General features: G+C 36.2%; 2 protein-coding genes across 7 annotated transcripts; one reads left to right on the top strand and one right to left on the bottom strand.

Moving 5' to 3' along the window:
• Window positions 1-422: 422 nt before the first annotated feature.
• Window positions 423-7670, top strand: LOC132166965 (uncharacterized). 5 transcript variants are annotated; one of them, XM_059577834.1, is made up of 9 exons: window positions 423-577; window positions 1099-1168; window positions 1292-1333; window positions 1409-1451; window positions 2793-2874; window positions 3775-3991; window positions 5357-5421; window positions 6403-6653; window positions 7176-7670. In XM_059577834.1, the coding sequence occupies exons 1-9, from the start codon at window positions 485-487 to the stop codon at window positions 7276-7278; spliced, it is 966 nt and encodes a 321-aa protein (XP_059433817.1). In that variant the 5' UTR covers window positions 423-484; the 3' UTR covers window positions 7279-7670. The 5 variants fall into 5 exon arrangements, with proteins under 5 accessions (XP_059433817.1, XP_059433816.1, XP_059433818.1 ...); XM_059577833.1 differs by having other exon boundaries at window positions 424-577; window positions 1292-1451; XM_059577835.1 differs by having other exon boundaries at window positions 425-577; window positions 1292-1451; window positions 6403-6669; window positions 7176-7265.
• Window positions 7671-8028: 358 nt separating this feature from the next.
• Window positions 8029-13396, bottom strand: LOC132183047 (protein IQ-DOMAIN 14). 2 transcript variants are annotated; one of them, XM_059596445.1, is made up of 7 exons: window positions 13090-13395; window positions 12929-13003; window positions 11725-11822; window positions 11006-11407; window positions 10120-10353; window positions 9567-9698; window positions 8029-8975 (listed from the first exon to the last, which is right to left on the bottom strand). In XM_059596445.1, exons 3-7 carry the CDS (start codon window positions 11797-11799, stop codon window positions 8217-8219), a joined length of 1602 nt encoding a protein of 533 aa, XP_059452428.1. In that variant the 5' UTR covers window positions 11800-11822; window positions 12929-13003; window positions 13090-13395; the 3' UTR covers window positions 8029-8216. The 2 variants fall into 2 exon arrangements, with proteins under 2 accessions (XP_059452428.1, XP_059452436.1); XM_059596453.1 differs by lacking the exon at window positions 12929-13003 and having other exon boundaries at window positions 13090-13396.
• Between the last annotated feature and the right edge of the window lie 590 nt (window positions 13397-13986).

Consider the following 13986-nt stretch of genomic DNA (forward strand, 5'->3'; position numbering starts at 1 on the left):
AAAAGAAAATGTGAATTTTGAAAAGAGGAGCCAAATATATTCTATTTTGTAAAACTCTGCTTTATTCAATGGCTGAAATTTGGCCAACTCAATTCAAAAAAAAAAATTGTATTTTCACAAATTCAGCAAAACGACAGGTGTGGGGTAAAACCAAACTTTATTTTCAATAAATTAACTTAACTTCTATAAAAATATACGCATAAACAAATACTTTTGTTAATTTTTTTTTTAAAAAAAATGAAAAAATGTTAAAATTCAAAAACAATGCCATAAAAGGAAAACCTTACTTTACATGGGTATTGCTCACTGCTCCGAAAAATAAACGTAAAATGGATATTTTGCTAAAGCGGGTTAGCCCATTTGAATCGACCCACTTGCCGTTTCTGCATAGAAAGTTAGATGTAGTGACAGGTTAAAATTAAATAAGACTCAAAAAGGAGATTTTTTTTTAAAAAAACTCAGCCAAAGAAGAAGAAGAAGAATAATGATGCCCAGATGCTCTGTTCCATCCAAAGAGGTTCAGGTCTTTCAGAGTTTGAATGGACTTCAACAACTCGCCGAAACGCGTCGTTTCAAGGTACCCATTTGATTATTTTTAGGCCCCTCATTATTATTATTATTATTATTTTTTTTTCATGGGTGAAAAGTTCCAATGGAATTGTTTTCCAGCAAAACAGAGCCTTTGGGTGTGAATTTTGTTACTTTATTGGGTTATTCTGCTGAAGGATGATCTTTTTGTTGAAACAGTTAAAAGTCAAGTTGTAGGAGGTACCCCATTTGATTAGTTTATGATATATTTGTGAATTTTGAGATATTCATTTGTTGAATATGCTATATTGTCATGATCATCTTTACCATTTGTTGTGATTCTTACTTGGTGACTAACCGTTGAAATCAAGGCCAGTTGAAGCTATCCAGACTAGCAATATTCATTCATGTTGCAATATATGCATGCAAAAATATGTGTCTGTGTGTGTGTACACATATGCATTGGTTAATTCATGTATCTTTATGTATGCTTGTACGTATGTACATATGTTCATGTTCATGTTCTATGAAGAAATATCAGTTACTAGCAGTTTTGTGACGTTTTTGCAGGCATGGTTTTTAGATCAATTTGGAGTCCTTCATGATGGAAAACAACCTTATCCGGGAGCAATTTTGACATGTATGTTTTCATCTGTTACCATTTGTATTCTCGGTTTGGGCATTTGATAATGTTAATGGGTGTATAATTTCCTTCTTGTTTAATCGCAAGAGAGCAGGCAATAATTTCATTGTTTTATAATAGTAGAAAAGCTAGCAAGGACTGGTAGCAAGATGGTGATTATAAGTAATTCCTCAAGACGTGCGTCAACCACCATTGACAAGTTGAAGAGCCTTGGATTTGATACCTCTCTTTTTGTAGGAGCCATCACTAGCGGAGAATTGACACATCAATACTTGCAAAGGTTTACATTTAAGATTGGCATTCAATATACTTGCCCTTTTTCACAATGGACACGTTAGTACCTCTCACATGTTCCCTTTTCTCTAGTAATATAGATATGCTACATTAATTTCTATTTGTTTCTGATCCGATATGGTACTCGTAGTCATTCGGAACACAGAAACTTATAATATCACAATACACAATGGATTGTTATGCAGCCTTACCATGTGGATTGACTTATTTACTTTATGCTTTGTTTGAAGTTCATTTTATTTATGGATTTAGAACTTCTCCTTAGATTCTGATCTATTTTTTGTATTCAATTGTATTGGGCAGAAACTGTTGTTTCTTAATTTCTTTGGCATGTTATGCTAATGTATATTAACTGTTGGCCTGACCAGTTAATACGAGGACATGATTCTTTCTTTAACAAGGCTAAACATCATTTTGTGTCAAAGTTCTTGTAGTGCCTATTTCAGCCATCAAGGCAATCCTAGCACTTGCCTAGGTGCTTGGTTGATGAAGGGCCCTGGTAGTGCCTCGAACATGCTTGACATTCCATGCAACTTCTGTTGGAGCAATCACATTTTTTTTTCTTTTTAAAATGAAGATGTTGACTACTGGAGATGAAAATATTGATACTGGCCAGAATATGCTTTCTTAGATCTATATAAGACAGAAATTTCTTTTAATATTTTTTCCTTGAGTCAGATTTGTTTGCATTATATAATATGCTGCTCTAACTGGAGTTACTGCAGTAGCATGATTAGCAAATATTGCTTCATATATAAATTCTGATTCTGATATCTCTGTTTATGGAAGTGAAAGACAATTTAACTCAATATAATCATAAAACCCTAGTTCTTGGGGATTGATGCATGAATCCTTTGATTGTCAGCTACATCCAGGGCCATGTCCTTTGTTAAATCAGAAGCCATTATGTTTTTTTATTTTATTTTTTCTCATTCCTAAATCTTCAATTTTTTTTTTCTCTCTCTTCCTATTTTCTTGTAATATCTTCAACTTGAATCGAGCCACTCCTTATTCGTGCATTTTTAAGGTCTTTTTTGCCCACGGTGAATCATCTTAGGCAACTTGTTCTCAATTTATCTGTAATAGATCGTATCTGTAGCTGCTAATGCATTAACTTCTTCCTTTATATTTTTTGTACTAGTCTTTCCCATAACTTATTTAATAATGTATGAAGGCGATGTGATCTATGATTTTGATTGTCTGGGCACATTTGGCATACTTATCCACATTATATAGTGGCTAACTGTGTTGCAAATTTTACTTTTTCCTAAAACTCTATTATACTAGAGTGGTTCTGCTTATCTCTTTGCGGATTTGCTTTAAATAGGAAAGATGATGCGTGGTTTGCAGCACTTGGAAGATCTTGCATCCATATGACTTGGACTGACCGGGGTGCTATATCTCTCGAGGTATGGTAAAGGTGCAAGTATTAGTGGTGATCATTTTTCTTCTATCCTTTTCCTTTATTGAAGCCCTACCATTTTTGGAGTATTTTGGTACTCTCTCTCTCCCTTTTAATTTCTTTTATAAACATAACGAAGATTCCCGGCATACGTCACCCCAAAAGGCAAATGATCACCTTTGCGTAGTTTGGCATTTCTAACCATCCACTCATTTTTGCTAAACCCTCCACTTTATGGTAATGTAAAGCAACCTTCTTTTATCGAGGCTGATGAAACTCACTAGTCCCAATTCACTGATTTTAAAGGGAAAACCTGCTTTTACAGTGCTATGCACTTTGAGAAACTAAAGTATTACTAGATTCCTGTTGGTGAAAGCTGAATGTAGCAGCCTGGTTATGATGAATAATCTCGTCTGATCCACCAACAGTGTGTCACTAAATGTAGGCATTCAGTGGAATTTATGGAATTAGATAACGCTCATCTTCATAAGATCCTACGATATTGTCTTCTTATTTTATAACTACACAAAAATAAAATGTTGTGATGGGTTTCATTTGGGTGACAAACAAAACCTGGGAAATTGATTTGTCTGAAGAATCATTGAGCTAAATAAATAATAATCCGTGTCCCAATTTCTTGGTTCATCTCCGTAATTCTGAATTTTTTTGACAAAGCATTTCCCAAATTACCCACTGTTTTTCATTTCTATATGGTTTTTATCTCAAGTGAGGGAAATATTGGAAAACCAGAAAATATTGTACTGTTTTTAGCTACTTGACAAACATTTTGGGACATTCGACGAGGAATATGGGACTAACAAGATGGGATGGAGGGAGGAATGTAAATTGTTCATGATAGCTGTGGAATATTTTGTAAAATGATCTGGTTTACAAATTCTTGTTGTAGGGTCTAGGCTTACAAGTTGTAGAGAATGTTGAAGAAGCTGAGTTTATTTTGGCCCATGGAACTGAAGCCTTGGGTCATCCTTCTGGTGCTGCAGTTCCCACGAAACTTGAGGACCTTGAGAAAATATTAGAGCACTGTGCTACCAAAAGAATTCCCATGGTGGTAGCAAATCCTGATTACGTGACTGTTGAGGCAAGGGCTTTGAGTGTAATGCCTGGTAAAAATGTTTAATTTAGTCTTTTAATTCCTTTTAAGCACAGCATCTACAAAATTATGATAAAATACATCATTAAGATTGGGATATATAATTCAAGTTCTTAGCCTTGGGGCAGTAAAGGCTGGGCTAGGGTTGGAGCAAGTCTTAGGTTAAAATCATATATATATATATAAAATCAACGTGTTAGACTTAAGATGATGCCCTCTGAATTTATTGTGGGTTGATGTCTCATTTAGAGCACAAAAATTCTTTTTGGTGGATGGTCTCTCATTTTTTTCAAAGTTAATAGAGGTGGCAGGTTGAAGCATCAGTACAACGTAGTCAACAATATACTTGAAACCTACTAAATGTTATGGCTACGTGGAGGAAGTCTCACTATATGGAGAGGATCTAATCACCTAAATGAAAAGAAACAGGAGAGAGAGAGAGCTCCATAGGAGTAGAGTAGTAGTAGTTCTCTATTTTGGCATGTGAAATGCCGAGTCTATAGTCTTAGCATGTGTTCATATTGCTATATGACTTTATGTTCTTTGTTGCTTTCTAAGCTTGTTTTCAAATAAGTTAATTTAGTTTCTTTTACAGATATAAATATGCCAATCTTGATTGTAAGCTTTCTTTTTTAATGTCCACATAGATAATTCCTTGGTTTCTAGAGTACTCTTTATTTTGTTCAATGAAATAAATTTTCTCACTCTGTTGTGCTCAAGCTTCTGAATTTGTAATTTCTTGTTTGGTTGCCTGATAATATGCACAACAGAATTTGTTTATTCCTTTTTTGTCATTATGTTTTATGTGCCAGTCATATTAGTATTTGGAACTACACTGTTACTCTATCCACATATTCCCTGGTCTCTCTTTAACTGCATTCAGGAGGCAGAAAGGGCATATAAATTTTCTTGTTGGTTTCAAAAGTAAGAACTTCAGAGTTCCAAGTTCATAAATCATTTTTAAAATTTTAATGTTGCATGAAGCTCTATATTAGTTTTATCAATCGTAATGTCGTTAGTTAGTGATGCATCAAAATCACAAAGTCATCTCATCTTTGAGATATCTGAATTGTAAATATCTCAAATCGGCCTCGATATTTGTAGACTATTACAAGTGATGCGTATCATGCCTTTCATAATTTATTATGCTCCTGGAGACATCCTTGATGCTGTTAGTGCCCCTTAGAATCCCCGTAAGAAATTACTCTTTGTGAATTGTATCTAAACAGAAGTCATCTTGGATTGCATGGTTTTGTTATTAACTTCTTTAAAAATGCTAGTCAGTTGCACATAATATGGCATATCTGTAATTTCTTCTAGTTTTGAATTTTTTTTTTTGGCTTTACCTTTTGGTGATGTAAATACTTTAATGTCATAGGTACTCTAGCAGCCAAATATGAGAAGCTTGGGGGTGAAGTGAAATGGATGGGCAAGCCTGATAAGGTGATGGAGTCACACTGTTCTTGTTTTGATCTTCATCATTGTCATCATCATTCACAATACACATTGCATTTTCATTTGCTCTCCAGGCATTCACATCCTTGTTTTAGATTGCAGTGCAAATAGACACAGGTGCTCAGTATCTCTCCCCTAGCTGTTTTTTTTGGATGACAGGGAACCCTTCCAAGGCAGGGCCATTTCGTAGTGTCTCTCCCTTAGCTTATAATAATTATGTAAGCCAGAATACCCTTTCAAATAATTAAACAAGAAAATTTCTTAACTCTAGAAATTTCGAGTTTCGAGTTAGAGAAAATTGTTCTTAGATGTTGTTATAGAAAAAATTTGTAATGCAATTTTGACTTGTATAGATGAATTAATAAATTGCACTGCTTATTACAAACAATCAGCTATTTTTTGTCTTATATCCTCGAAGCCAATACAACAGTTGAGATTATAAATAGCATTAAACCTGATCTGAATTCTCCTCACATTGTATTTTCAGTCAGTGCTAATTGTTTCTTTAAACTTCTCACCCGAACTTTGGTTGAAGTGGTTTCCATGTTATTTCACAGATTCTTACCTAGCACATGTCAAATAATTCCCTTAAACTTCTTTTACCCTTAATTTATCGCTACAATTCGCTTTTGGACACACATGGATGGCAATGGCCAATCAGTTTTGAGAGAGGTGATATTTAATCAAGGTTTAACTTGATCGAACTATCTGTTCTATTTCGTTCTAATAGTCCCACATGATGTTATTAGTTGGTTTTTGTGATTGCATGCTTTTGTGATATTTAAACTTTGATGTAGGAGTTGTAAATTCTGAAAGGAGGGATATGATTTCTGTTCTGTGTTTTTCTCTTGATTAAAGTGTTTTTCCTTATTATCGTAGTGTTCGGCTTTGTATTTTCTTCTGTTACACACACATCCTTTTTGTATGCTCCCCTGACTCTAATATCATACATTTTGACAATTGTATCAGATAATCTACAAAGCAGCTATGGCAATGGCTGGTGTGGATTCTTCTGATTCTATTGCTGTGGGTGATTCTCTCCACCATGACATCAAGGGTGCAAATGAGGCTGGAATCCAATCAGCTTTTACCACTGGTGGAATTCATGCAACAGAACTTGGAGTTGCTAATTTTGGAGAAGCTGCAGATTTATCTTCTGTGCAAGTTCTTGCATCTAAATATGATGCTTATCCCTCATATGTGTTACCTGCTTTTATATGGTAAAATTTCATCTAGGTAAGCACTCTGAATTTCTGCTAACATTTATAGGCAGATTAAGATATTGAGGAATTGTCCATTGAAGTGCAAATTCTTTGATGCAGAAAAATTACAATGTGCCAGAAGCATCTTAAGTGACAAGTTTCCTGATATTGATAGCAAATTCTAACTTGCATGTTTCATTTTAGGACATTTACTTTTTCTCTTGCTCTTGCTTTAGTTTATAAAGATCAATCAATTATCTTCTCAAATTAGTTTTTGAAGGGGGCAGGTCATTTTTACTTTTTGTGGCAGGACCATTTTGGTGGGGTTGAAAGTCACACTATTTTCTCGCTTCAATTTCCCTTTTTAGTTCTGTTGCATTATTGATGTTATTCTGAAGAAGTTATTCTTTACTCCCACAAGTGATCAAAGAAAATGTTTTCATCAATAATTGTATCTTTGATTGTATGTTCATGCCAGTCCAGAATGGACCAAGTCATTATTTAAATGTTTTACCCTTTTCCTTGTTGCTTGGTTTACAGGGTTTCCAATAAAGAAGTTTCTTTCTCAGTCATAAGAAATTATGTGGAATCAAATTCAACTTACTACACACTCAAGAGCATGACTGGACTAATGACTGCATGATGTGTAGCACCTTTGACTGGTCATGATTTTTTTGCTTGTGATGGCGATATCCTGATTTAAATTTCAGGTTTCAGTTGCCTTGATTGATTCCTGAGTTCGAAGATATCTTTCATTTTTTTTTTACGGGGTATTTAAGTTAGGGTTCATATTATATTGTGCTTCAAAACCGCCGCTGATGTACAATGGTTTGAAGCCACTCTCTATTACTGTTGAATTTCTGGATTTATTCATGCTTGAAAGTTTTGTGTATCAAATCACAAGGCCACATGAGCATGGAAAGAACGTGGTTATTACTGTTGAAATTATGGATGGGTGAGCTTTTTGTATGTAGTTTTTCCTTTGGGGTTTACTAGAATGGGCTGAAGATGCCATATGAATTGTGAGTTTATTTGGAGCATCTTATACTTTTTAAAGCAGACATCAGCATCTTATCATTTTTTAGGGAAATAAAAATAAAAATCAAATTCACATCCTATTTTTTCTGTTAATCATGATGGAAGTAGAAAATGTATTAAAAGAATGAGCTGATTTTCTAAGCCCTATGCTATTCATTCCATATATATATATAGCAACATCTATCCCTTAGCACTTTCTGCATGCCCGCAACATTTTTAGTTGTAACAATTTGTTTGGATGCTGAGAAAGTGAAGGAGATATAGAATGCAGACCAATTCCACCTGTAGTTTTTGGTGAGCCCTTGAACATATCATGAGCACTTGCTTTTGGGATTAGGAGTAAAAATTCTTGAGCAATCCTAAAAAATAAATGTCATAGTACCTTTTAGAAACCCAATCCTGTTACACTCAAACCATAATTTCCTATTGTTTTCTTTATTATATTACATCAGAGTATTATATAAATCAAACTATCAACATACACTCGATGAAAATAAACACCACAATGGGGGGCACAAAATGTCAAAAATATACCAAAAGAAATCACACAAATCGGTTAAATGGCTTCCTTCCAACCCCAGCAGGTAAAGAAACGGTTGAATCCACACTCATATTGCTTACGGATTGAAGTGACTGGTTCTTGTCTAACATCCTTTGAGAGCTTGAATCCTTGCTGAAAAAAGAGCCCTTGTTCCACTTGAAAGACCCAATGCCTTGTGTCAAGGGGAATGAAAGTCGCCTCTTTGACTCACTGCTTGGAGTCCCCGGAAACCTCTCCCTGGGGTTACTATAAGCTCTTGCTTTGGCTTTGGCTGAAACTGTTGGAGCCATATAGCTCGGAGCCGAAAATGGTGGGCAGCTTGTGAGGCTGTCATCATCCTTTAATGGCAGATCAAAAGGGGAATCAGCTCCGCTACCTCTGGCTCTTGAATACCTTGACAAGCCAACGCTGTTGCCAAGTGAGGTTCTGTTTGGAGGAGGGGTTCGAGCCGGTTTTGAGGCCGGGAGAATAGTCGATCTTGTGGATTTTGGTGTGGAGATGTCCATACCATCATACCCAAAATGACGCTGCATGTAGTTGCTTGACTGGGCCCGCGGGCTCGGCCGCGGGCTTGGCCGCGGGCTCGGCTTCAGCTCGGATTGCGGTCGCGGAGGCGTAAGTTGAAAATTCTTCACAGCATGGCTTTCGGGTGGATTTGCTGGAGTCGCCTGACGTTCCAACCAGTTCCACCACCATGGAAATCCCCCAGATCGGATGTCCATCAGAGGTGTTTGACCAGATTTAGGAGTGCCTTTCCACAACTGTTGACATGGAGAGAACAAACATCAAGATAAAATAATACGCATTTTATTGTAACATGGCTCTCTTGAGCAAGTTTTTAGAAGGAAGCAAATCCCTCTAAAAATTGTTCATGGATTAGGTGTAGTAAAATAAGAAATTCATGCCCAACACCAAAGTGTATGTTCTTATCCACTTCAGCTCTAAGTCTTAACATCAGTATTAAGAACTTAGGTTTATTCAGAAACGAACACACATGTAGTAATGTTTCTAGAACTCAATGATTCTGAACAAGAATTAATGTTCGCATTTACAAACGCCCAACTCCCGGAGACGCAGAAACTTGTAACGAGTCTACATTATTCTGCCACTGTACTTTGGGTTAACTCTACTATGATGGCCCTTCAGAAAGTAGAAGCACTTTTCTTAACACAATATGGATCTACAGGCCCCAATTCCTAACTAAAAGCTCTTAACTATTAATTACTGAAACGATACATGCGCTGGGATCTAGACCATATATGAGAACACATGAAAACTATGACAAAAAAAGTGCACTTCTCGGTGGCCATTCATGATTTGATTGAATGGTCAATTGTGTAAATAGAGAGTACCTGGTGTGAATAGGCATAGGCCATCGCTCTTTCTCTCTTGATGACTGCTTCAACCTTTTTCTGCAATCTTGTCTCTCTTTCCTCCTTTGTTAGCAAGCTATCATCCCAGTCATCATTGTTACCTGCCTCAGACTACACCAGTGCTTCAATTGTGAATGTTACTTCTTGTAAAAGAAATAATAGAAATTTAAACAACAGACACAGCACCAAGTGTATGTTCTTATTCACTTTATACAATCAAATGATCATTGGGTCTATTGGTGAGATTCCAAAAGACTAGTTCTTCATTAAAATACCAAAATGAAGATCAAGAGATAAGGATAAGATGCATCACAGAGTCAATCCCAGGTAATTGCACAGACCCAAAGCCATGCTTTTTAAAATGGACACGGCAGAATGAATTAATTTTTGTAACCCAGATTAGCACTGTTGAACAAATTGGTCAAATCTCAAATGCGCCAACGATGGGCCAAAATGGGGAGCATTAGTGGTTGACAAAAGTTATAGCTACTTAGCTCAGACTCAATATCATATTAAGCATAGGAAAACTTACTGCCTGGCTCCATTTGCCAAAGGTACTCTCCACTTCTTTATCATTCCTCAATTGAGCTTGGCGCCGAGCTTGGTTTTCTAACATTTGGATCCTCCGTGACTGAATCTGCGATTGCACACGCACCAAGAGTTGCATGTACTTCATCGCGTTTGCCGTCTGGCGCTTCACATTCTGTCCTCTCACCACTCCTTGTAGCCTCACCAGACCCTTTAATGCTCTAAAGCTTCTCCTTGCCTGTATGACAAGTAACAGTAACGTGAGTTGGGTTTTGGTCTGATGCTGATGTAGAACATGCTCAGCCAAAGTGGTTTAGGGGAATCCTTTCTTATTTTTTAATTTATTTTTTCCCTCCTGGTAGGAGCTCTAGAGTTGACTCAGATGAACTTCTATCAATTGATTCCTCAAGATAACCTCAACAGAGTATCAGGGGATGTTTGAGAATCCTATGCTCAAATCAAGGTCACTATGAAAGTGAACTTGGGCCTCAAAGTTTCAGTTTTGCCATCTGAAAATATTGTGTGCATTAAACTAGATTCTTTGTGAGAAAACTGGACCAACAATTCTGGCCGAAATACAGTCCGAACATGAAGTTCATGATTCTAGAGAGACTTAATGACAGCTTTGCTTTCAGACATATTGCAAACAATTACCTTTAACATCAAATGCCCTTCATAACCTGAAAATACGCAATTAAATAATAGGAAATTCATCTGAATGGTCACATGTGACCAAAGAACGAGCTTACTTGACAAATAAAAAACACCTATCTGTATTGAACCTTACCTTCATATTGCCATATTTACTTATTAGATGTGCTGTGACACCACAAGCCCTTGAAAACTGTCTCTAAAATTATCCAATTTAACAAGAGAAGATGGACACTTACCATATAACCTCTATAGGCTGCTTGGATCTTAGTAGCTGAAGCATGGTGGTTTCTTAGAGTTGGTTCTGGTCTGCGGCTAATCTCCTTCTGGTGATGAACAATCCGAGGAGACACAGCTCTAGGGGAAGCAACCCTTGGAGAAGCAACCCTAGGAGAGGCAACCCTGGGAGAAGGAGCCCTTGGAGAAGAAACTCTAGGAGGCACAAACGGGGGTGTTCTTGGTTGCTCAGGAGGCGTGGGAGGCCTAAAAGTTACTATTTGTTGCTCCCTTTCAAAATCCCCAAATATTTTCTCAATGCTGCTCGGCTCTCTGAATAGGGGAATGAATGAATTGCTCTCCGCATGCCTTAGTTTTCCTAACCCCTTCTTCTTCTTTTCTTTTGTGCTTTTCTTCTCTGAGTCCTGCAATTTATAAAGTAAGAAGTTAAGGTACCATTCAGTTTGCAATTCAGAAGTATTTGCTATTTATTTTCAGATAAAAGAGATATGTAGAACTCAGTGGCTGAATATACAATGGAAGCAACTCAAAATGAAGCACAAATAGTAATTCAACAATTTGGACCACTTTTTCTGAATTGTGGCTTGACAACTGTGCATCACCAGCAGCTTTCTTTCTTCTTTTTTATAATGATCTTTTATAACGCTGTTGTTTATTACAATAAAAATGAAGCATTTTCAGTTGCTTCTGGGTATCCACCGTAGTTGAGATGTCAACTTACATTGGCTACCTTCTCCTTAGAATGGGGACTAAACACCCTCTTGATTGCAGAAAACCAACTGCCTTTCTTTCCCATGCTCCTAGCATTACTGTTTCTCCCTGTAAAGCAAGATAAAACCAAAAAATTCAGTATATGCAAGTGCAAAGACATTTGCATGCATCTATATGATTTTTGTACGTACTTGTTTATGTATGCATGCATCTTCTTAAAATTACACAATACAGTATGTAGAAATAAAATCTTTGTGTGGCTGAATCGAGCAAAAGAAAATTAGCTTTAGGATAACATCTAGAACACATGAAATTTGTACCTTTTGTCAATCTAATGATTGCAGATTGACACAATCAAATTGGAAATTCAGAGTAAAGCTATTCAAGAACTATCCAATATTTATACAATCCATAAATGATTGGTTCCTTCTCATCTTTCTCTCTTAAAGGCTTAAAGCTATTATTCTGAGGTGCTTAGGATCAGTTTAGTCTAATCAACATGAAAAGAAAAAATTAAATTATTAAATTCATCCCTTCCTATCGGCTTAAACTTTTATGATAAATAGTGATTTAACGGATATAAAATATAGGCTGAAAATGTTAAACGGATCAGGAAGAAGGAGGTCACCTACTGCAGTTACAGCTCAGGTTTTAACTATCAAAGGGGTATAGAAGAAACAAAACAGAAACCTTTGATTAAACATCCGGTAACCCCCAAAAAAATGATGAAAGAAAAAAGTTCTTATACAGATGGAGACAGGAAGGAAACAGGGGAAATGGTAGATTAGGTTCAAAGCCTCGTACGATGTAACAGAGACAACCTCCATACTTTTTTTTTTTTTGAGATATGACAAAAATAATATAAATATTAGCAATATGAATATACAAACAAACACAAACTGCCAAGCACAATTATCCTCTGAGACAAAGAAGAAACTTTTTTCTATTCTCTTAATTAAAAGAAGAAATCTTCGACAGGGTTGATTCACTTTCTCTGTATAAGGAAAATTTCTCTGAACAATTTAAGTATTATTAAAAACATGAGTACTTCGAGAGAGAGAGAGAGAGCATATCTTAAGGTGTAAAAGCAGCAATTCTTGTAAAGAAGACTAATTTTTAACAATTTTCAGACAACAATTCTCGAAGAAAACAACATCTGACAGACAGAGGGCAAAAGGGATCCAAAGAAACAAGGAGTTGAACAAGAAAAATACCTTAAAACTAACATATGGCTTCCAACCTCTGCAACAGAAACTACCCAACTCCCAAAATTCAACAACAGTTAATTTCTGCACCAGATCATAAACAATTAAACACAACCCAAAAGCCTACAGAACTAAACATGGTCAATTAAGAAAACTGAGAGCACACGTACCTTAAAAAAAGCAGTTTTTGAAGCAAAAGGAAGAAGAGCAAGCAGAAGAAGCAGAGAAGAGATCCTATGTGTCTCTCTCTCTTTCTAGCCTCCCTCTCCCTTGCTACACCACATGCTTCTTTCCCAGAAAGCTTTCGGTGTTTGTTGAGCAGTTTCTCTCGGTAGAACTTTGAATCGGGTTCTTTGGTTGTATGAAATTACTTTTCCTCCTTTTGCCACCTTTAACCTTTTGTGGGATTTATAATATATTTTGTTTTGGGTTCATGATGATGATGATTAGAAGGAAAGAGAAAGAGAGAAGAGTTGGCCACTTTCTCACTCAATGTGCCCCCAACTTCAACTAACTTTACTTCAATGGGAAGACTATCTGGACATCAACTATCCCCCACTTGATTAACGGTTAGGTTTGGTGCACTGTTTTTTCTTTTTCTTTCCTATTTTTATTTTTTATTTTCTAATAATAATAATTATCATCGTCATTATCATCATTATTTTTTTACCTTAGAGTAGCTTAGTGTCATCATATTTTGTTTATGTATAAATTCCGACCACATTCTCTCTCTACTCTCTACCCTACGCGCCTCTCGAAGTGGGTGTAGGCGCGTATGTGCCATCATTTGAGTAGAGCACTCCAGCATTTGTTTATTTGAGTAATTCGTTGTCCATGGAAATTATCTTTAAAAGGAAAAGAATAATGTTTTTTTGCTAAATGAAGTATGGCGTGGCAAAGTTTTAGGCAGATTGGTTTACACAAATCTTGAAAATTTGTTCCGGGGTTAAATATTGGCTGTCGTTAACCAAAATAAATAACGTTCACAAAGCGTAAAATGATTTACGTTTCTTATCTGTGTAAACTATTTTATGCCGTTATCCACACTTTTTAGTAGGCAGTTGCAA

The sequence above is a fragment of the Corylus avellana genome, chromosome ca1 (genome assembly GCF_901000735.1).
Source record: "Corylus avellana chromosome ca1, CavTom2PMs-1.0".
In the NCBI taxonomy this organism is placed as follows: Eukaryota; Viridiplantae; Streptophyta; class Magnoliopsida; order Fagales; family Betulaceae; genus Corylus; species Corylus avellana.